This window comes from Notolepis coatsorum, assembly GCF_963971535.1.
Source record: "Notolepis coatsorum genome assembly, chromosome: 13".
In the NCBI taxonomy this organism is placed as follows: Eukaryota; Metazoa; Chordata; class Actinopteri; order Aulopiformes; family Paralepididae; genus Notolepis; species Notolepis coatsorum.
In genome coordinates, this window is record NC_140177.1 from 66,358,173 (window position 1) to 66,382,566 (window position 24,394).

The 24,394-nt window shown below is 44.8% G+C and overlaps 1 protein-coding gene across 1 annotated transcript in view; it reads right to left on the minus strand.

The window, feature by feature from the left end:
* Positions 1-13,180: 13,180 nt before the first annotated feature.
* mpdu1b (mannose-P-dolichol utilization defect 1b) overlaps positions 13,181-24,394 on the minus strand; it is a 49,909-nt gene continuing 38,695 nt past the window's right edge. Inside the window, exons 5-7 of the mRNA XM_084326795.1 lie at positions 23,422-23,540; positions 20,304-20,414; positions 13,181-16,105 (exon numbers count right to left, since the gene is read on the minus strand). Coding sequence (XP_084182921.1) covers positions 15,983-16,105; positions 20,304-20,414; positions 23,422-23,540 — 353 coding nt within the window. The 3' untranslated portion in view covers positions 13,181-15,982. The remainder of the gene's footprint in view (positions 16,106-20,303; positions 20,415-23,421; positions 23,541-24,394) is intronic.

Consider the following 24,394-nt stretch of genomic DNA (forward strand, 5'->3'; position numbering starts at 1 on the left):
AGCGGAGCACCCGCTCCTAATGAGAAAGCCCCCTTAGCCACTGTGTAGCACGTCTCCCTCCTGGGGTAAGTCATTCTCCACATCACGATTCAGGCATTTAACCCTTTCACTACCACACTACAGAAGGTTAACCTTTCACTACCACATGGTTAACCGTCTGTAGTGTGGTAGTGAAAGGGTTAACCCTTTGTCACATGGCAGTGAAAGGGTTAACCTTCTGTATTGTCACAGTGAAAGGGTCCATTTGGTAGTGTGGTAGAGAAAGGGTTAAGCCAGCGTTGTTGTTGATCAGTCAAATAAATGGATTTCATTCACATAGTCAACAGGAGGTGTGGCTACTGCAGTGGCACGGCCTTCAAATGTAGATTACGATAAAAACCTGTAAAGATCTTAATGTCGTCTGAAAAGATGTTTGTATTGTGGGTAGGTGTGTAGGAAAGACCTTTGGACAGTACTAGTAAAAATTCTGTAGTATCTGAAATATCGATCACCGCCTTCTGTTGTCTGCGTCTGTTGCATTGTTATAGATAACACTACAGGTGAGCTTGCTGTTTCATATATATATATACACATTATATAGAGATACATATACATTAGTCCTGGATGTAGAATGTGGTCCACTTTTAACTTGGCTCCATCGCACTTTACACACACGTGCGCACACACATGCACACACATGCACGCACACAGTGGCAAACATGCGTGTATTATCAGCATAGATCAGGACTGCCAGTGGAGGGTGGCTGCTCTGACAGCTACTGTTGAGAGATGAGAGGGAGCTGGCCTCCCACACTGCAGACAGACTCAACCGTCAGTACAGAGAGAGAGAGAACACGTTTTTCCATTCACCTGTAGTCAGGGCCAGGGGCCTCATCAGGGGCCTGGCGGTGGACAGAGTCAGAGACCAAATATGGAAAACATAGGGACGCGCTGCACTGGGTCAAAGGACATAGTATAATGTCGAATTAAAACATAGGGACATTTTTCTTCTCTGTGCATGCAGTAGGAGTAGGAAGACGTTGGGAACTAGGCTAATGGAGGAACCTACTTCCAGTGACTGACTAGGCTAATGGTGCGCGTCTTCCTACTCCTACTGCATGCACAGAGAAGAAAAAGGTATGTATCTTCTTGTCTAACTCCAGGGTAGATGGCAAATAAGCTAATTTCCCAAAATGTTGGAGTGTTCCTTTAACACTCACTTTAGACACTTTAACACTACATTATATTTATCTCATTGGACGCCAGACCCCAGATAAGTCGGGTTAACTCGCAGACGCTTGAGCGCCAAACCCGAGAAAAGTCGGGTTTTCATCGTTATTTCTTTTATTCGATATTTCCATTCACCTCACTGTTTACACATTTTTACTACTTTAGATTGTATATTGTACTGTATATTCCTCTTTACTTACTTTTTTTTTAACTTACTTTTTACTTACTTTCTTACTTTTTTGACTGTATGAAGCACACTCTCAGGGGCTCATACAGAACCAAGCATTTCACCGTAAAGTATGTGTATTTTATTGTAATATTTAACAAACAAACTTGAACTTGAAACTAGTTTGCATATAACTGTGAGCCACCTTCCTGTAGTGAGAGGGTGCCGTTTGACACCCCGTAAAATAGGAGTCGACAGTCGCCCTTCAGACACACAGCCAGGTAGCAGCTTTTCTCAAGCGAGGGGACATTTATGCGCATTCGGGGGAGCACGCGCCGGGAGCGCGCGTGCACGTGGCGCCATGGGCCCTGTTGATTTCAGGAACGCACGCCTGACACACACACACACACACACACACACACACACACACACACACACACACACACACACACACACACACACTATTATTTCCCAAATGTATTCACATACACTCACACCACATACACTCACACACACACACACACATGCACAGACACACACACACACGCGTGTGTGACTCCGTGCAGCAGGTTGGAATTAGGTCGGGGTTGATTATACCGGTAGGCGCCCACATATTAATCATTGCCGTTCACACTACAGTGGCGTCCTTGATACACGATACTCTGTCGAAATGTAGCCAGGATGGCAGTCGACCAACCAACGTCCCGGTAACGTGACACCGGCTACGATGAAAACATGTTGGTGCTTTATCATTTGTCAAAAGTGTCTCAAGTGTCTCGAGTGTCCATCACCTGCTGAACGCTTGAAGACAAGTGATGGGACGTTTTTTCCAACCTTGCTCAAGCTCTTGAACCTTTCGTCTTTTCGTTGTTTTTGTTTTTCCCTCTGATGAGAGGTTCTGACACTGTATCTAGGAAAGGATAATGTTAGCCTTCGAGGTCAATCGATTTTGAGTAAAATAAAATGCCTGGACCCTTGTTCATTTGTCTTTATATATCGTATATATTTTTTAGAAGGAAAGTGAGCTGGCAACGGGTGTAAAGGTATTCAGCACCAGGGGAAGGTCCTGGGTTTGAACAGGGCGGCGCTGTGGCGGGGTGTGGTCAGCACCACTGTTGCCTCGTAGTGAGAAGGTCCTGGGTTCCTTTCTGTGCTGCATTTTCATGTTCTCCCCATGTTTGCGTGGCGTTTCCTCCCACAACCAAAACACATACATGCTAGGTACACTCCTGCCATTACGCTTGACCCAAGGTACTGGTGTAATAGCGCTATACCCTGGAGTTGGGCCCTGCGGCGCCCGTGGTTGCTCACTGCTCCTTAGGCGGTTAGGCTGGGTCAAATGCAGAGGATTCATTTCCCCATGAGCACACAGAGGTTTAATTAAAGCAGTTTTGCTTAGGTGCATAATTTATTCGGTTTGGAAATATATCTTTGAACAGAGGACTCTCTGGTTACTTGTGTCCGGTATCTTTTGCTGTGAAGTTCCAGCAACCTAAAAAGACAACAGTGAAAGTGGGCCGGGAAAATAAAGTGACCGCATTAAGTTGTCGGAAGACAATGTATTTAGCCCTATAATAGAACTCTATGGGACAGCACTATAATATAACTCTATGGGACAGCCCTATAATATAACTCTATAGGACAGCCCTATAATAGAACTCTATGGGACAATCCTATAATAGAACTCTATGGGACAGCATTATAATATAACTCTATGGGACAGCCCTATAATATAACTCTATGGGACAGCCCTATAATATAACTCTATAGGACAGCCCTATAATAGAACTCTATGGGACAATCCTATAATAGAACTCTATGGGATAGCCCTATAATAGAACTCTATGGGACAGCCCTATAATATAACTCTATAGGACAGCCCTATAATAAAATTCTATGGGACAGCCGTATAATAGAACTAGATAAGACAGCCCTTAGATGTTCTTGGCAAACTCTATTCTGGTCTTCCTGTTTTGAGGCTCACCAATGGTTTACATCTTGTGGGGACCCCTCTGTATTCACTCTGGTGAAGTCTTCTCTTGATTGTTGACTTTGACACAGATATGCCTCCCGGAGAGTATTCTTGATCTGGCCAACAGTTGTGAAGTGGGTTTTCTTCACCGGGGAAATACTTCTTTTGTCATCCACCACAGTTGTTTTCCATGGTCTTCCAGGTCTTTTGGTGTTGCTGAGCTCACCAGTGTTCTTTCTTTTTAGGAATGTACCAAACAGTTGATTTGGTGACACCTAATGTTTTTGCTATCTCTCTGGTGGGTTTGCTGGCCTGCTGTCAGCCTATGAGCAATATCTCGTCCAAATTGGCCCTCTAGTTTGTGAGAATAGCTGCGGAGAGAAAGACAGACAAACAGACTCACACATGCAACTGATTACATCCACCTATGGAGATAACAATACAGGCTGATGATTTATGATTTGTCATTTGACAAAGTATTTATCTGTCACCTGTTGCTGAATCACCTGATGACAGAAATGAAACATGTTTCACAACCATTTATTTTAGGAGTTGAGCTACTTGGAAAAGGAGATCACAACTTCTGCTTTCATACAATAGATGCATTGATGTAACTGTCATGTTGAGTCTATGCTGTATATGCTTGTATATTGTTAGTAAGCAAATTAAGCGGAGCCTGGGCTAAAACATAGCATTCTCAACTGTACAGAAGGTCAAAGTAATGTGTAAAACAGTATTTAAGAAAAATGTATAAAAGTAAACTGACAGTAAAGAACATTTGGATCAACTAAATTATTTGAGAAAATGCTGTTAAATAAGTTCCATATCCATAAATGGGACACATTTATATTACTTTAAATATACTATTTAGTCTATTTATCCATCAGACTTGTCAATACGGTTGGTATTCAGGTTACATGGAAAAGCACCCGGAGGATGATTGTTGACGGTGATTCCCTCTGTGGATGTCATCTCTGACGCCAACATAGGAATGTGTGTCAGGACTGTTGAATAACTGATGCTCAAAATAGGATTCAAGCTACTTTCTCATACGGTCACAATGGCAACCCCCCCGACTGTCCCCGTCACAGTACTGCCAGTGATGACAATGGAATCCTGGAAGGTATTTTACTACAAGACACTGCGCCCCTTCCGACTCACATGTACCAAGTGTCGGACTTACGTATATGATTCCAATCCAAAGTTAGATGACCAAGCCAGCCAGAGACACCCCAGTTGGGGAATTAAGGATGAGATTAAAAGCTATATATTTTACTAAAAACAAATGTATAAAAACAAACAAATAGTGTTTGGGTTTCTTCTTTTGGGGGGGGGGGGGGGTATTTGCGTAATATTAAAGGGGAACTATCTTATAAATGGCCTTTTCCAGGGGTTTGCATTGTTTTCTAGCAATGTGGGGTTGTACCAACACTGTCTATGTCTCAAATGCTCATTTTTGCCCATTCCTCCAGTTCAGATGAGACCAGATCCTCCCCCTCTGAACCAAGCCATTCGAATTTTCACGTACCTCTGACGTGTAAGAATTCTGATCTGCCACCGCCCGCCCACAATCAACTGTGATACGTTTATATAAGCAGCGAGTGGAAATAATGTGGAAGCGATTATTTAGCAGAGACCTTCAGCTGTTCTCTCTCACACACACACACACACACACACACACACACACACACACACACACACACACACACACACACACACACACACACACACACACACACACACACACACACACACACACACACACACACACACACACACACACACACACACACACACACACACACACACACACACACACCGTGAATCAACCAGAGAACTATATAAAACGGGTGGGACTCGGAGGTAATGGGATTGGGAGGAGGCTCTCGCTCTCTCTGTCTCTCTCTCTCTCGCTCGCTTGTTCTCTCTCTCGCTCCCTCTCGTATCAGCACTGCTGTGTCACGTCAACCTGTTGCAAAATATTATAGCGCATGCTCCCACACGTATTCCGATCCATGCAATAATATTCACGGGGGTATATATTGTCATTTGAAACAAGTTACCAATGCATTGTCCCGTGGGATTATGCCCCTCCGCAGTGAAATTAATAAATCCCTTTCTATCTCTCTCTCTCTCTCCCCCAAAGAAAGGTATCTGCCAGTGCAGGTGGGTGACAGTCTGTCACTCAAAGCGCATTGCGAGTATGGGCGGAGCCCAGCCAAAAACAGCTTGGAATCTTGAAGGGTAGAAAGTGCTGCTCTACAGTACTTGATTAGAAGTACAAAACAATGACTTTTTTTTTGAAAAAAACCTTACAGATGTGTTCCATAGACTCACAGGAATTGTGTAAAATTGCTCAAATAGTGAAATAAATAGTAAGATAGTTCCCCTTTAAAGTCAGACTGCAGTAAATTGAACTTCAAACACGTTGTACAACTAAGACTATAATCTATAATCATATCCTTCTTTCTCTCATCACTTTTCTATTTGGATCTACTCTCCTATTATAGTCCTTATATATATATACATACTGTATATATAAACACCTGTATATACTGTATACACCTGTATAGGCTCCCTGTCGATACTAATGCTATAACAGCTTGCATATTGTAACATTAACAGTAACATTAACCATTATGCAAAACTGCATTAATCATGTGTGTGTGTGTGTGTGTGTGTGTGTTGCTTCTTTTGCATGAAATACACACAATGAATTGATTTGATTCGATGTCGGGCCCCTGAAGTTAAGGGCTCTTTCCCAAATGATGCAGAACAGAGTGGAGTTGTTTTCCCAGGCAGCCTACAGGTCAGATAACAACTGGTTTGTCCACCGGCCACAGAGACTCAACACGTGGCTAATGGATTCCAGGATTTACTCGTCATGTTCGCAATCTTTTATCAACAAAATACACTTTCAGTAGATGTGCACCGATACACTGACCATTCCAAGCAGGTATAGGTACAGCTAGCCCAGCTGTTGGCCAAAAACACCTCTCCCAGAGTTTTAACCCTTTCACTACCACACTACAGAAGCCGCCTGTAGTGTGGTAATGAAAGGGTTAACCCTTTGGTAGTGTGGTAGTGAAAGGGTTAAACCTTTCACTGCGACAATACAGAAGGTTAACCCTTTCACTGTCACACAACAACGGGTTAACCCTTTCACAACCACACTACAGAAGGTCCATATCCGCTTCCATACATTTTCCGGATAGCTTTCTACTGAACACACAGACAGGAAATTAGTATCTATCTTCTTGTCTGACTCTGGAGAAGACGGTAAGCGCATTTCCCATAATGTTTTGGCGTGCCCCTTTAAACTTAGTATGGGGGCGGGACGACACCGTTTGTATCAAAACACCTGTGTTGACATTCTGGCTCGTTGTTTATTGTTTTGCGTTCCAGAAATCAGTTATTGGGGGCTTTAAGGAGAAAAAAGACACACCACTGATTGGTTAACCTGCCAAAACATCAGCAGCCTGGCTTTACAGCAAGCCACACAACCTACCACAGCACAGAGGCTGGTGTCTGGGGTGAAGTTCCCACCCGGTGTTGCCTACCTCCTCCTCGCTATGAGTCAGGTGGACCACCTCAGCGGCCCAGCTGGGCTCGTCTCTCCTGACAGCCCGGCAGTCAACAGATAAAGGGCTAATGCCACTAATAGAGGGAAGTGTTTGCTAAGCTGTGAGAGACTGACTGACAGGTAGGCCTAATGAGGTGAGGAGAGAGTGGGGGGGGGGGGGGGGATTAAGAGACACACCTAGACCTGGAGGGGAGGGGTAAGGTGAGAGAGAGAGAGCGAGAGAGAGAGAGAGAGAGAGAGAGAGAGAGAGAGAGAGAGAGAGAGAGAGAGAGAGAGAGAGAGAGAGAGAGAGAGAGAGAGAGAGAGAGAGAGAGAGAGAGAGAGAGAGAGAGAGAGAGAGAGAGAGACACACCCTGGTCTGGGAGGGGGGGTGGGGGGAGAGAAAATCAGCGAGTTTGTGAAACGTTGAACGAAAGATTAGTGTGTGTGTGTGTGTGCCGGGCACACCGGGCCTCTGCCTGGTGAGGTCTATATTTGTTCTCTGTGTTTGTGTGCCTAAGGAGGGAGAAGTATGGGCCTACAGGTGTGTGTGTTCTTGGGAATGCACAGACAGAGGCTCCCTCCGCCATGAAGAAAAAAGCACAGCAAACAACACGCTACATTTCTAGATGCCTCGATAAAACTGGGTAGGGGGAGGGGAAAAAAGTTTTCCAACATGAACCAATTGAACAGGAAGATGAAAGGGATGCCGGTTTGCCTTCATGGTCTTTATCAGCAGGCCAGGTATACTGTACACCAAAACACCCACACACACCAGCTGGGCCGTTCCACGTGTTTTTTTTTAAATTTTATTATTTTTTTAGATAGGCAGAGGAGATGAGGAAATGCAGGTTGTCGATTGCACCGATAAGAGCTGTGGGCCACACATTTAGACTAGATCGCAAGGCGCGATGGCGGATCTAAAGCCGTAATCCGCAGTCCGTCCCTGCAATTTGCATACCGCCCCAACAGGTCCACGGAGGACGCCATAGCCCATGTGCTGCACACAGCAGCATCACACCTGGACAAGAGGCAGGGGAACTATGTGAGAATGCTATTCATCGACTACAGCTCGGCATTCAATACCATAGTCCCCCTCCATACTCATAGCCAAGCTCAGGGACCTGGGCTTGAACTATGACCTCTGCCAGTGGGTCTTGGACTTCCTGACTGGCAGACCCCAGGTGGTGAGAGCAGGCAACTGCACCTCCTCATCCATCACCCTCAACATAGGGGCCCCCCAGGGCTGTGTTCTGAGTCCCCTCCTCTACTCCCTGTACACACACGACTGTGTGGCTCAGCGGAGTAGCAATACAATCATCAAATTTGCTGACGACACAGTGGTGGTGGGCCTGATCTCTGCCAACGACGAGAGGGCCTACCTGGAAGAGGTCAAGGTCCTGGCGGGATGGTGCCAGGAAAACAGCCTCTCCCTGAACGTCAGCAAAACAAAGGAGATGATTGTGGACTTCAGGAGGTCGGGGGTCAAGGACTACAGCCCCCTCAGCATCGACGGGGCACCGGTTGAGAGAGTCAACAGCTTTAAGTACCTCGGAGCCTACATATCCGAGGACTTGACATGGACCACACACATTGACAGTGTTGTGAAGAAGGCACGACAACGCCTCTACTTCCTCAGGCGCCTAAGGAAGTTCCAAGTCAGTCAGAAGATCCTTAAGAACTTCTACTCATGTACAATAGAGAGCATCTTGACCGGCAACATCACCTCCTGGTTTGGGAATAGCACTGCACAAGACCGAAGCAGACTACAAAGAGTGACACGTTCAGCGGAACGCACAATTGGAGGGGGGCTCCCCACCCTCCAGAACATTTACAACAAGCGTTGCAAGGGCAAGGCTAAGAGAATCATTAAAGACTCCAGTCACCCGAACAACTGCCTCTTTGAACTGCTGCGGTCAGGCAAGCGATACCGGAGTCTCAAGGCGAGCACAGAAAGACTCAGAAGAAGCTTCTATCCCCAGGCCATCAGGCTGCTAAACGAACAATGAATGAACACTACACAACAACAACCACCAAACGCACATAGCACACACATCCACACGCACACACTCACTTAAACAAACACACTGTAGCACCCACTCCACACACTTTATAGCACACACCCACTTTAAACAAACACACTGTAGCACCCACTCCCCACACTTTATATTTATTGATGAAGGATTGCACTACAACTCGTACACCTTACTGTAAATTGTACCTAAATTGTACCTCATCCCATTTCTGCTTTGCACTAGATAGTACTGTACATTAGTACACTGCATAGTATTGTATATTATATGGTAACTCAGAACATTGTACATATGTCTATACCGAACACTGTGACCTCTTTTTCTTCTTCTAAATTACACGTATACTATGTTTGATACTATCTTGTCTAGCACAGTCTCTGGAGCGTAACAGTAAGAAGCATTTTGTATGAAAGTATTCTGTACTTCTGTATGACAACTATTAAAGAAACTTGAAACTTGTCACGCTCCAAACACTGAACGATCCCCAACACACCCTAATGATCGATACTGTGGACAGTTTAGAACCACGATCACAAACTCTGTTTCAGTGCTTGCACTGAAGAACCATTTAAGTCCGTTTTGAATTTTTTTCTGACAGCACCTGTAGTTGCATTTGTGAAGTTAATCTAAATCAGTGCAAATGTGATATATCACAAGATAATACCCAACCTCTACTGTCTTTAACTATGAGTGAACACAACACTCTAACGTAACATCTTTGGATAATAAAGTACTCAACCTCTACTGTCTTTAACTATGAGTGAACACAACACTAACTTACCATCTTTAGATAATAAAGTATGAAAACTTGTTTTGCCTTCTCGACTTCCCTGTAAATGAGGGTATCATCAAGAATCATAATCAAGACGTTAATAAAGGTTTGACTGACTGAATGAATGAATAACATAATTACATAACTTTACTTAGACTTTCTGGATTGGCTTGTCCAGGGTTACCCAAACACACCATCGACATAGTGTGATGATTTAGTTTCAAGTTTCTTTAATAGTTGTCATACAGAAGTACAGAATACTTTTATACAAAATGCTTCTTTCTGTTACGCTCCAGAGACTGTGCTAGACAAGAGATAAGTATGAAATAAAATAGTATAGCATGTAAAAATAGAAGTTAAAATAGAAGACACAGTGTTCAGTATATACATATGTAGTAATGTAAGCCATTTTTAGACATTTTGGGGATTTGGACCTGAAAAGAGACATTCCAGAAGCAAATTTGAATTTTCTAGTCCCCACATCTCATGTCTTTATTAAAGTGAATTATCGCAAGTGGTCCGTATAGCTAAGGTGATACTTTGGCCTGTTGCGTACGGGAGCTTTAAGAGAACGCTGTCAGAGAAGGGGGGCCTCCGACAGGGTTGAAGAGAAGGAGGGAGGGGGTGGAGAGGGAAGGAGGGAGGACCTCCCAAGATGAAAAGTCGCAGGTGATACGGCCTAACGAACCTAGCTACCAATCTCTGCCATCTCCCCCCTGCACAATCAGATACAGGCCTGCCCTGCCTGCCTGCTGCTCCCCCCACCCCTTGTCAAATGAGGAGTTCCCCCGTTTTCTTTTGTCTAAATTTGTTGTTGGTCACACAGCCAGGGTCTACCTCACACACACTGCCCTGTTCTCTGTCTCTCTCTGTCTGACCTCTTCCATGGCTGCATTACAAGAGCCCCCAAAATAATTTATTTTTCTTCTAAACTCTCTCCCCCACCTGTCTGACAAAAGTTCATGAAGATGGTCAAGAAAAAGGTTGCATTGTATATATATATATATTTGTGTGCCTGTAATTACCTCTACGCTCTTTCTGTCTTGGATGTCGTCTTCCGTCTCTCGTTTTTTCTTTCTCTTTCCTTCAGTTCCTTGAACCTTCATATACGGAAAGAAAAATATTTTCTGTGTTAAATTAAGCCTGAAGGCAGAGGATACAGTATCTAATTGATATCAGATACAGTATATACTAGATATCAGATACAGTATATACTAGATATCAGATACAGTATCTAATAGATATCAGATACAGTATATACTAGATACCAGATACAGTATATACTAGATATCAGATACAGTATATACTATATATCAGATACAGTATCTAATAGATATCAGAGGATACAGTATCTAATAGATATCAGAGGATACAGTATCTAATAGATATCAAAGGATATATCACATAATATAAGATGATACATCACATAATAGACATCAAAGGAGGTATCTAATAGATATCAGATGATACAGTAACTAATAGATATCAGAGGATACAGTAACTAATATATATCAGGGGATACAGTAACTAATAGATATTAGAGGATACAGTATCTAATAGATATCAGATGATACAGCATATAATAGAAATTAGAGGATACATCACCTAATATATATCAGAGGACTCAGTATCTAATAGATATCAGATACAGTATCTAATATATATCAGAGGATACAGTATCTAATAGATATCAGAGGATACAGTATCTAATAGATATCAAAGGATATATCACATAATATAAGATGATACATCACATAATAGACATCAAAGGAGGTATCTAATAGATATCAGATGATACAGTAACTAATAGATATCAGAGGATACATCACCTAATATATATCAGAGGACTCAGTATCTAATAGATATCAGATACAGTATCTAATATATATCAGAGGATACAGTGCATAATATATGAGGATACAGCATCTAATAGATATAATAGGTATCAGAGGATACAGCATCTAATACATATATTTGACCGTCTCACAGGAAACTGGTTGGCCCCACTGAGTTCAAAGAGGAAAGAGGGGAAGGAACAGGTGGCAGGAAGATTTTTTTTTTTATTATTATGTTTTTGGTAGATATTTTATTGGTTTTTCCGGCAGTCCGGTACAGAGATAGAGGAAGTATGGGAGGATAGAGGAGGGGGGGGGGAGACATTCAGCAAAGGTCGCCGGTGTTCCGGAAGTCGAACCCGGGACGGCCGTGTTGCACTGCAGTGCTGTACGTGGTACGCCCCCCCAGGAAGATATTATTCTGAGGGGTTTTCATCACTAGAGCGAGCGAGTCCTTAACTTGGTCCGTCATCAAAACCAAGTGTTTTATTCATATATACCAGTGTGTGCTTACTGCTACTGAGTTTCACCAAGTTCTTCTATTAGTTCAAACCAAGCTGCTATTTTGTTGTGGGTAAAAAAAAAATTTAAAAACCTTTTTTTTGTCTCGACATGCCGATACTAGCATGCGAAGTGAGCTCCAGTGGGTTTAAAACAACATTAAAGCGGGTCATTATGTATACATCCCGACTGATTGAAAATTGTATTAACAGATTACAGAATGGGACCAATACAGTATGGCTCAATTGGTAACAATTCCTCCCAACTTTTCCACACAAAAAACTTCCAAGACCTGTAACTTATCAAATTAATTTCTAATACTTTCCCTCTAAACGCTTCATTCCTGTGGTCAGAACCCTGTAAATGGTATTGTTGTTTTGGTTGCCGTGGGCATCAGTAATAAAGGCCCTACAGAAGCAAGAACTCAACAGAGGATGAGGGGGGTTGGTTGAGTAGTTTACTGTCACCAACAGGGGGGGGGGGAGGAGGAGAGAGAGAGGGAGAGGAAGAGAAGGGGGGAGGGGGAATAATCTATTCAGGAACAGGGGGAGGAAGGAGTGAAAAGAGAAGAGACAAAGAGAGCGGGTGATTGATAGACAGACGTCGTGAAAAATAATGTTATGGTAAAGAGGGCATGAGAAAAAGAAACAGGAAAAACAGATGACAGCTCAGGAGTGAAAAGTAGACACCAACATTTAAAAAAAATAAAAAACTCATTTTATTATAAAAAAATAACTGAAAGAAAGGAAAAGGATATTTTAAAGAACGAATTGACATTTCTTTACATTCCATTTCACTAATGACGCTGTCACCGCTGGTCCCGGAGCTGTAGGGAGAAGTGACTACAAATGCTTCCACATGCAGGGGGAACCCTGTAGGTGTTTTTAGAAAGACAATGTTGGGTGAACATTTGTCTCCATCTAGATGTCTCCGGTGTGAAGCGCACTCACTCCACGACTGAAGAACCCCCCCCCCCCCCCCCCACACCATGGTTGCCATTTTCCAGCAAAAGAAATAAAATAAAAATGTTATTCCCATTTTTACATAAGAATAAAACAACGTTCTCACCCAGAACTTCCCCAGGAGTCGTGCTGATCTCACAATTAATTCAATCAGTTATTTTTTTTTATAAAATCATACTTCAACTACAATCCGAGATCAATTGTTGAGTACTTTATTATCTAAAGATAGTAAGTTAAGAGTGTTGTGTTCACTCATAGTTAAAGACAGTAGAGGTTGAGTACTTTATTATCTAAAGATGGTGAGTTAAGAGTGGTGTTCATTCAAAGACAGTAAGAGGCTTGAGTACTTTCTGGTGATTTATCACATTCACAATCCCAAGTGATTTAGCTTGATTTTACAATTTCAAATACATGGGCTGTCGAAATATTATTATTTTTTAAACAGAGTTACAGTATGAGGTTCTTCAGTGCAATGGGTTCAATTGATCACACAGATGGTAATTCAACCAGACCCCGTTTTGATACGATCCAATGATTTATTTGAGTTAAACACGCAAACTGCATCACATACATGCATTTCAGAAGAGTGCAAACTACAGCTCAACAAGCTCAAGTACCCCAGTATGTTTAGAGATCAAGTACCCCAGTATACCAAGTCACATACTTCTCTACCCAATTTAATGTCTCTCACGTGAAGGTTTCAGGGTCACAGTTTAGTTTCTATTCATATTTTGAGTGCCTTTTCCGTCTGTCATAACAGTATATGTGAAATATAACTCAATAAATTACATTTCAAGCATTTACAAACACAAGAAAAGGTCGAAAGGTAGAGCTAACTTTTGGAAAATATAACAATTTTTGTTCATTTACATCAGAAAAGCAACCATACAAGTTCTCGACAGCAGACATTTCTAAGCTGAATTGTTTTTCCTTCGCCTTAAACATACTGACAAAGAATTTCACAGTACGACCCTGACTGCTGCTTTGACCACTGAAGCCAGTTCATCCTGTGGTAGTGTTCTAGAACCGGTCCTCATTCCAGAACATTCTGAACGACTCTGTTCCGTTCCCATCCCCTCCCAAACACTGCTCATTAAATTGGACCAATGGGTTCACGCTCCTGTGTGGTCCTCATTCACACATCAATCACCTCGGAATATGCTGCTATGACATCACATCTTCCCCACCCACATTCTGCAAGTTCTGATAATCACAAGGAAGAGGATACTGGGAAAATGGTGGCAAGTTCACAACACAAGTGTGCCCAAGCAGATTTTGTGCTTCGTACACACTTGCAGTTTTTATTTTAAATGGTTAAACTTTAGAAACGTTTTAGCGTCATGGTTTTCACAACTATATATATATATTTTTACAAGTGTGAAAACCATCGAGTGGTCATGACTGGAATAATTATCAAGTTGCCCTTGACAACACAATCATAACAACATTGCCAGCAACGTCACGTTACATAAGGTGCGAGTTGCTATAGTTTTTGAAGTGTTTTTTTCCCCATTAATTTCCAAAGGTTCTTCTTGGTTTAGAAGCAGTTAAATAACATGTTTCAAAAACATCAACACAACCAGTTAAAACCAGTTTAAAAAAAAAACATCAACAAAACTGCTAGTGTGTACGAGGGACTCATTGTACCAGATGGAATCTAGATAAAAAAAAAAAGGGAATGCTAATTAAAAAGACAAGGTGGGGGCTCAATTAATTCCCTCTGCTAAATCAATTCCAAAAATGTAAAAACACTGTTGCAACAGTGAGGTGTTCAATTCACAATAATTTCTCCAATAGGTTGGAAATTGCAATATTCTCAAAGTTTTTCAATATCTGAATTCAGAAGAATCGATTTAATTGGTATTGAATTGACAGAGCCTTACCCCAGACAAACACAGCATATTGCAGAATCAGTGTTAAAGCGAAGACAATGGTTTGAACCCACAACCTTCCCTTCCCTGAGCAAAAAAACTTTAAACTTAAAAAAGAAAACTAAACTAAGGGCATGTCAGTGTGAATTATAAGGCTAATATTATTGAGGGAATTTATTCTTCGATACAATTATTTATTTATCATTTACTTAAGGGGCATTTCACAAAGAAAACAATGCCGATTTATTTAGCACATAATCTCACACATCCATAAACTCTAAACATTAATTTAGTTTGACAGTTATCGAGAGCAACGAGTCTGAATATTGCCACCAGTGATGTCATCAGGGGCATTGAATCCTTGTGTTGTGTTAATCACAGCTCAATGAAAGGATAAGGTCCCTATAAGACAAAGGTGTTGCTATTTTCTTATCTACAGCACAACATTTCAATGTCCCAGATGACATCACTGGTGGCCATATTCAGACTCAGTTACTCAATAACTGTCCAACTAAATTAATGTGAGTTTTTGGATTATGTTCAAAATAAATCAGCATTGTTTTTTTGTGCCTTTACAATTGTATCCCCCCCCCCCCAAGAATATATCAACCAAATACAGGACACAAGGGTCCTTGGTTTTACATGGCAAGGAATCAAACCTGATTGAGATTGATTGAGAGATGATTAATTCCAGGATTTTCAATAATGTTGAGTGTTTGTTTTTGCCTGCCTCGAGAGCTAAAGTTGAATTTTTTTTGGAATAAATCGAAATGACCTCAATTGGATTCCATAAAAATATCTAAATAGATCTGTTCCCAGATCTGTTAGGAATACAAGTACCTTCTGGGTCACACCCTAGGTGTGTTATGGTTCGAGTGCTTGTATTAGTGTGCGTTTGTCTGCTTGTATATATATAAGTTCAAATCTAAAATGGCTACTCCTACCACAAGGCTTTGGTTTCACTTTAAAACACCCTGTGGTCATTTTGCATCCTTAGTAGTTTACCTCTGCGGGGGATGCAAAATAGCAAACCTGAAAATTTAATTTGCCAAGAAAAAAAACCTGCCAATTTGCCACTATCCACCTGACTCTGCACTGTCTACTCTTTCTTCTTCTTCTGTTCTGGAGAGCTGTTCCAGTAGTAGAGGACCTGGAAGGTGATGATGGCGTTACAGGACGAGGAAATTACATAAGTGAGGGCCATCAGGGAGTCACCCGTTTCCTGTGGAGGACGAGAGAAGGTTGCCATTAATTCTACAGTGTGGGATTATTATTAAAAACAGTATCAACACACACACAAAATGATTAATAGTACATTTGTTTTTAGGTTTAAAGGCGTACCAAGCGGTTTCAGCCATTAGGTGTCACTAGAGCACCACCAAAACAATGTGGCGCTTATATACAAATATATAGGAAAGCTGACGCTGTTCTGATCAAACTAGGACATTGCAGGTGAAATATGACTCAAGATCCAGCAATATCATATCAAATTTACCGCTAAAAATGTTTGTCCAGAAACATATTTTAGGTTAAACTTTAGGTAGAAAAAAAGAGAAAGATGTCGAGCAAACAGACATTTTCTTCTTGAAAATGGGAAGAGAGAACCACGGACTGCCCACTAGCAGCGCGTTTATCCAAACAGGTGCGTTCCACGTGGGGAACTGGTAAGTAGGGAGGAGATGCACTCGCTGCCGAAAGGGTTAACCGGCTGTTGTGTGCAGTGAAAGGGTTAATCTTCTGTGTATTGTCGCAGTGAAAGGGTTAACCGTTTTGGTAGTGCGGCAGTGAAAGGGTTAAAGCAAAAAAAAAAGTCCACAGCACAGTAAAATAGAAAGAAAGACAATCCAGGCAGAGGGAGGAGTCTCTGCACATAAACACACCTCCACACACTGTAGTGGGTCTTTAGTGATGAGGAGTCTCTGCACACAAACACACCTCCACACACTGTAGTGGGTCTTTAGTGATGAGGAGTCTCTGCACATAAACACACCTCCACACACTGTAGTGGGTCTTTAGTGATGAGGAGTCTCTGCACACAAACACACCTCCACACACTGTAGTGGGTCTTTAGTGATGAGGAGTCTCTGCACATAAACACACCTCCACACACTGTAGTGGGTCTTTAGTGATGAGGAGTCTCTGCACATAAACACACCTCCACACACTGTAGTGGGTCTTTAGTGATGAGGAGTCTCTGCACATAAACACACCTCCACACACTGTAGTGGGTCTTTAGTGATGAGGAGTCTCTGCACACAAACACACCTCCACACACTGTAGTGGGTCTTTAGTGATGAGGAGTCTCTGCACATAAACACACCTCCACACACTGTAGTGGGTCTTTAGTGATGAGGAGTCTCTGCACATAAACACACTGTAGTGGGTCTTTAGTGATGACAGAGGAATTATGTTTGTATGAGTCTAACATTGTTGATTAAGAGAATAAGAGTCATTATGTTTAAAAAAAAAAAATAGAATTCTACTCACCAGTATAATGTTACCATTGATTCATTACTATCAGACTGAGCTGGTCTACAGTGGGGACCGTTTTTGGTGGGGCACTCAGCCTCCACTCCATAGTCCCCACCCAATATCAGTGGTATAACCTTAACATTAGCCATTTTCGTCCTACTCCTTGTTTTTGCAATGATAGATTATACTGTCTACGCAGGCCGTCTTTTAATGGAGTTAGAAACATAACGGAGACTTGACTTCTGGAAAATTGACAGAAGGGAAATTATCTGGGTGGTGTAGAAGTCTAAGCACTCGCCCACCACCACAGGGACACCAACAGGTTGTCAGCGGTACCTCGGCTTGGTCAGTCGGGGGGAGTGCCTCCTAATGGTCGGTAAAGGAGACTGTTCAGCAGGGAGGGGATCTGGGGGAGATGGCGTGAACCTCTGTGCGCGTTGTGCTCTCCCAGTGAAACTCCTAGCTGTCAAAAGAAGCGGCTGGCAGACCAACAGTAGGGCAGCATGTGGTAGTCTCCACCCTCCCCAGACCGACAGTAGGGCAGCATGTGGTAGTCTCCACCCTCCCCAGACCAACAGTAGGGCAGCATGTGGTAGTCTCCACCCTCCCCAGACCGACAGTAGGGCAGCATGTGGTAGTCTACACCTTCCCCAGACCAACAGTAGGGCAGCATGTGGTAGTCTCCACCCTCCCCAGACCGACAGTAGGGCAGCATGTGGTAGTCTACACCCTCCCCAGAAAGACAGTAGGGCAGCATGTGGTAGTCTACACCCTCCCCAGACCGACAGTAGGGCAGCATGTGGTAGTCTACACCCTCCCCAGACCGACAGTAGGGCAGCATGTGGTAGTCTACACCCTCCCCAGAAAGACAGTAGGGCAGCATGTGGTAGTCTACAGTACACCCTCCCCAGAAAGACAGTAGGGCAGCATGTGGTAGTCTACACCCTCCCCAGAAAGACAGTAGGGCAGCATGTGGTAGTCTACACCCTCCCCAGAAAGACAGTAGGGCAGCATGTGGTAGTCTACACCCTCCCCAGAAAGACAGTAGGGCAGCATGTGGTAGTCTACACCCTCCCCAGAAAGACAGTAGGGCAGCATGTGGTAGTCTACACCCTCCCCAGAAAGACAGAAGGGCAGCATGTGGTAGTCTACACCCTCCCCAGAAAGACAGTAGGGCAGCATGTGGTAGTCTCCACCCTCCCCAGACCGACAGTAGGGCAGCATGTGGTAGTCTACACCTTCCCCAGACCAACAGTAGGGCAGCATGTGGTAGTCTCCACCCTCCCCAGACCGACAGTAGGGCAGCATGTGGTAGTCTACACCCTCCCCAGAAAGACAGTAGGGCAGCATGTGGTAGTCTACACCCTCCCCAGACCGACAGTAGGGCAGCATGTGGTAGTCTACACCCTCCCCAGACCGACAGTAGGGCAGCATGTGGTAGTCTACACCCTCCCCAGAAAGACAGTAGGGCAGCATGTGGTAGTCTACAGTACACCCTCCCCAGAAAGACAGTAGGGCAGCATGTGGTAGTCTACACCCTCCCCAGAAAGACAGTAGGGCAGCATGTGGTAGTCTACACCCTCCCCAGAAAGACAGTAGGGCAGCATGTGGTAGTCTACACCCTCCCCAGAAAGACAGTAGGGCAGCATGTGGTAGTCTACACCCTCCCCAGAAAGACAGTAGGGCAGCATGTGGTAGTCTACACCCTCCCCAGAAAGACAGAAGGGCAGCATGTGGTAGTCTACACCCTCCCCAGAAAGACAGTAGGGCAGCATGTGGTAGTCTACACCCTCCCCAGAAAGACAGTAGGACAGCATGTGGTAGTCTTACATCCTCCCCAGACTGACAGTAGGGCAGCATGTGGTAGTCTACACCCTCCCCAGAAAGACAGTAGGGCAGCATGTGGTAGTCTACACCCTCCCCAGAAAGACAGTAGGGCAGCATGTGGTAGTCTACACCCTCCCCAGAAAGACAGTAGGGCAGCATGTGGTAGTCTACACCCTCCCCAGAAAGACAGTAGGGCAGCATGTGGTAGTCTACACCCTCCCCAGAAAGACAGTAGGGCAGCATGTGGTAGTCTACACCCTCCCCAGAAAGACAGTAGGGCAGCATGTGGTAGTCTACACCCTCCCCAGAAAGACAGTAGGGCAGCATGTGGTAGTCTACACCCTCCCCAGAAAGACAGTAGGGCAGCATGTGGTAGTCTACACCCTCCCCAGAAAGACAGTAGGGCAGCATGTGGTAGTCTACACCCTCCCCAGAAAGACAGTAGGACAGCATGTGGTAGTCTTACATCCTCCCCAGACTGACAGTAGGGCAGCATGTGGTAGTCTACACCCTCCCCAGAAAGACAGTAGGGCAGCATGTGGTAGTCTACACCCTCCCCAGAAAGACAGTAGGGCAGCATGTGGTAGTCTACACCCTCCCCAGAAAGACAGTAGGGCAGCATGTGGTAGTCTACACCCTCCCCAGAAAGACAGTAGGGCAGCATGTGGTAGTCTACACCCTCCCCAGAAAGACAGTAGGGCAGCATGTGGTAGTCTACACCCTCCCCAGAAAGACAGTAGGGCAGCATGTGGTAGTCTACACCCTCCCCAGAAAGACAGTAGGGCAGCATGTGGTAGTCTACACCCTCCCCAGAAAGACAGTAGGGCAGCATGTGGTAGTCTACACCCTCCCCAGAAAGACAGTAGGACAGCATGTGGTAGTCTTACATCCTCCCCAGACTGACAGTAGGGCAGCATGTGGTAGTCTACACCCTCCCCAGAAAGACAGTAGGGCAGCATGTGGTAGACTACACCCTCCGCAGAAAGACAGTAGGGCAGCATGTGGTAGTCTACACCCTCCCCAGAAAGACAGTAGGGCAGCATGTGGTAGTCTACACCCTTAAAATTACACCACGGTTATTGAAGCACGTCGTACACACACACACACACAGTCCTCCATACCTGTATTGAGGTGAAGATGCGAGCGAGGGATCCGGCAAAAAGCAGGAAGACAGAGATTGCCGACAGCTGGCCCGTGTGTCCATTACGGAAGTTGGAGGCCGCCTGGATCAACTGAGAAAACAGGGACAAACATATCAGTTTGATGAGAAAGGAATCCAAGCACTTCGAGACGCGGTACAGAGTGAGTCGAGACGAGGTACAGAGTGAGTCGAGACGCGGTACAGAGTGTAAAGAGTGAGTCGAGACGCGGTACAGAGTGAGTCGAGACGAGGTACAGAGTGAGTCGAGACGAGGTACAGAGTGAGTCGAGACGAGGTACAGAGTGAGTCGAGACGCGGTACAGAGTGAGTCGAGACGCGGTACAGAGTGAGTCGAGACGCGGTACAGAGTGTAAAGAGTGTCGAGACGCGGTACAGAGTGAGTCGAGACGCGGTACAGAGTGAGTCGAGACGCGGTACAGAGTGTAAAGAGTGAGTCGAGACGCGGTACAGAGTGAGTCGAGACGCGGTACAGAGTGAGTCGAGACGCGGTACAGAGTGTAAAGAGTGAGTCGAGACGCGGTACAGAGTGAGTCGAGACGAGGTACAGAGTGAGTCGAGACGAGGTACAGAGTGAGTCGAGACGCGGTACAGAGTGAGTCGAGACGAGGTACAGAGTGAGTCGAGACGCGGTACAGAGTGTAAAGAGTGTCGAGACGCGGTACAGAGTGAGTCGAGACGCGGTACAGAGTGTAAAGAGTGAGTCGAGACGCGGTACAGAGTGAGTCGAGACGCGGTACAGAGTGAGTCGAGACGCGGTACAGAGTGTAAAGAGTGAATCGAGACGCGGTACAGAGTGAGTCGAGACGCGGTATAGCGAGGTTCAGCTGAACAGCCTGACTTTACATAATGATAAGGAGAGATCCAACACATACATTGGGGTGTGTGGAGCCAGGAATGTCAGGCGTTATGAGTTATGACAGCACGTGTCTAACTATAACAAGGACACACAGCATCATAGATGTGAATCGCTTTTACACAAACATTTCCTGTGAGCTGCCGCTATGAGGCAGATGGGCTAACGGCAAGCAAGTTACTGATGAGGGAGTTAGTGACATCGCAGATCGGCTAACCGCGAGCGAGTTACTGATGAGGGAGTTAGTGACATCGCAGATCGGCTAACCGCGAGCGAGTTACTGATGAGGGAGTTAGTGACATCACAGATCGGCTAACCGCGAGCGAGTTACTGATGAGGGAGTTAGTGACATCGCAGATCGGCTAACCGCGAGTGAGTTACTGATGAGGGAGTTAGTGACATCGCAGATCGGCTAACTGATGAGGGAGTTAGTGACATCGCAGATCGGCTAACCGCGAGCGAGTTACTGATGAGGGAGTTAGTGACATCGCAGATCGGCTAACCACGAGCGAGTTACTGATGAGGGAGTTAGTGACATTGCAGATCGGCTAACCACGAGCGAGTTACTGATGAGGGAGTTAGTGACATCGCAGATCGGCTAACCACGAGCGAGTTACTGATGAGGGAGTTAGTGACATCGCAGATCGGCTAACCACGAGCGAGTTACTGATGAGGGAGTTAGTGACATCGCAGATCGGCTAACCGCGAGCGAGTTACTGATGAGGGAGTTAGTGACATCGCAGATCGGCTAACCACGAGCGAGTTACTGATGAGGGAGTTAGTGACATCGCAGATCGGCTAACCACGAGCGAGTTACTGATGAGGGAGTTAGTGACATCGCAGATCGGCTAACCGCGAGCGAGTTACTGATGAGGGAGTTAGTGACATCGCAGATCGGCTAACCGCGAGCGAGTTACTGATGAGGGAGTTAGTGACATCGCAGATCGGCTAACCGCGAGCGAGTTACTGATGAGGGAGTTAGTGACATCGCAGATCGGCTAACCGCGAGCGAGTTACTGATGGAGTTAGTGACATCACCGGTCATGTTGATGCACTTTTCATCTATAAACAATAAAGACACATAAAAAGAGAGGAAAACAAAGCCTATCAAAGTATTGTAAAGTACTTTTATGTGCGTGTGTGATGCCGTTTCTAAGAGAATTTACAGTTGCATAAAACAGGCCCATCCTACTTTGTATTGTACCCTGTAGAAGGGTTAAGAGACTCCCGCTCTGCCCATGATTATATGTGGCACAGTAAAAGCTTGCGTAAGAAAGGAGTGACACCATTACATACGCACACAGTAGGGGTGGACGGTATGGTCTAAAATTTATATCACGGTATAATTTGAAGCATAGACGGTAACGGTATATATCACGGTATCAGTGTTTCTGTTAGAATAATTTTTTTTGCCTGATAGGCAGGCTATATAAAGAATGACATCCTCAAGGCATGTAGATTTATAATATTTTAACTTAAAACTAGGCTACTTTTGCGTATAAAGTCATTATATTTGTATATTATTATATACAAAATAAGTCCTGAGTCGAGACTCCTGCTCCCATTGCAAACAGCGGGGCTGGATTTTGCTAGAAGCATATGTAGCTGCAGAGCCGCAGAGCCAGGGGCTCTTTCAGGTAATTCATTTCAGCCATTGGCAATTCAGCCGTTGGGTGGGGGGGCGCTGTTTGACGGGCCTGTGACCAGACCTGAAAGAGCCACTGGCTCTGCGGCTCTGCAGCTGCATGCTATTCGCAAATCCACTGCTGCACGCCGTCCTCCCGGCTCCCGCTACTGCCGTCGTTATCATAACACTACACACATATCGTAATGTTTACAGCAAACTGTAGTTGATCACCAGGTATGTTTTATTAACGTAGAATAATTCATATAAGAAAAACGATAGGGAAATATCTTACCTTTCTCCACTGGTTAAAAATGCCAGGAACTGAAATTGAAACTTGCTGTGCGCCGCGGTGATATGCGTTTATTATGAAATGACAATTGCGTGTTGACACGCCCACTGCGCGATGCGATTGAAATAGTCGCGCTGTGGTTACATGACGTCATTGCTATTTTAGAGCTGCTCTACCGGTTAAACGGTATAGTCAAAATCCATACCGTAGAGCAAATTAATACCGTTTATACCGTATACCGTTTATACCGTCCACCCCTAGCACACAGTCCCAAACTGACAAACACAGACATTGTGAACCGGACCTACCCGGCCAATGATAATGGCTGGCATGTTTGAGGCCTGCATGGTGGTGACCACTGACACAGGAGTGACAGGAGACAGTACGGCAAACAGGAGGCCAAAATACACCACCAAGAACACCAGGCCTGGGAGGGAGGGAGAGAGAGAGGGGGGGGTCAAAGTTGCTATTCAGATAAAACAACGTGGAATGGTTCAAGTGTTCATAATGAAGTGAGGGAGTAGACTGCCTCTTTGAACTGCTGCGGTCAGGCAAGCGCTACCAGAGTCTCATGGCAAGCACAGAGAGACTCAGAAGAAGCTTCTATCCCCAGGCCATCATGTAACAACCCATCATCTCTACACTCATTGCACACACATCCACATACTCACTTTTAAACAAACACTCACCTTATTAACACTCACTTTAGACCAGGGGTCTCAAACTCGCGGCCCGCGGGCCAATTGCGGCCCGAGGGATGATGTTTTGCGGCCCCCTACTTGACATCAAAGTGTAGTGTTAATGCGGCCCGCGCGCTACTGTTTGCCGAGACGTTGCGCGAGAGTTGGACGTTTTATTTATTTGATCACTTGTAGGCTACCATAGCGCAGGCTCATGACAGCAACGTTATGTTAGTGACTTGGTTGAAACGTGATTCCGGAGTGATATCAAGTAAAGTGGAAGGCGAATGCATCCTCGCTATCTCCTCTGACTGCGAGCAGTGCTCTGCATAAGCGGCTGGCTGCACTGCCACTGTCTGTGTCTGTGTACGGGTCTGGTCCAATCACATTCAGCATCCCGTCAGCGTTCCCCCCCCTCACCCACAGTCTGCGAATCAGATGCAGAGTAGGGGAGTAGGGCGGGTCTTCACGGAATGCAAGTCGTCTCTCTCTTTCAGTCCGAGTCAGTTTACAGCGCATCTACAGTAAACTCGCTCTCAGTTTTATCTCCGTGAGATAAATGTAGCTACTAGCCTAGTTTCTAGCCATTTTCAAAGATGGT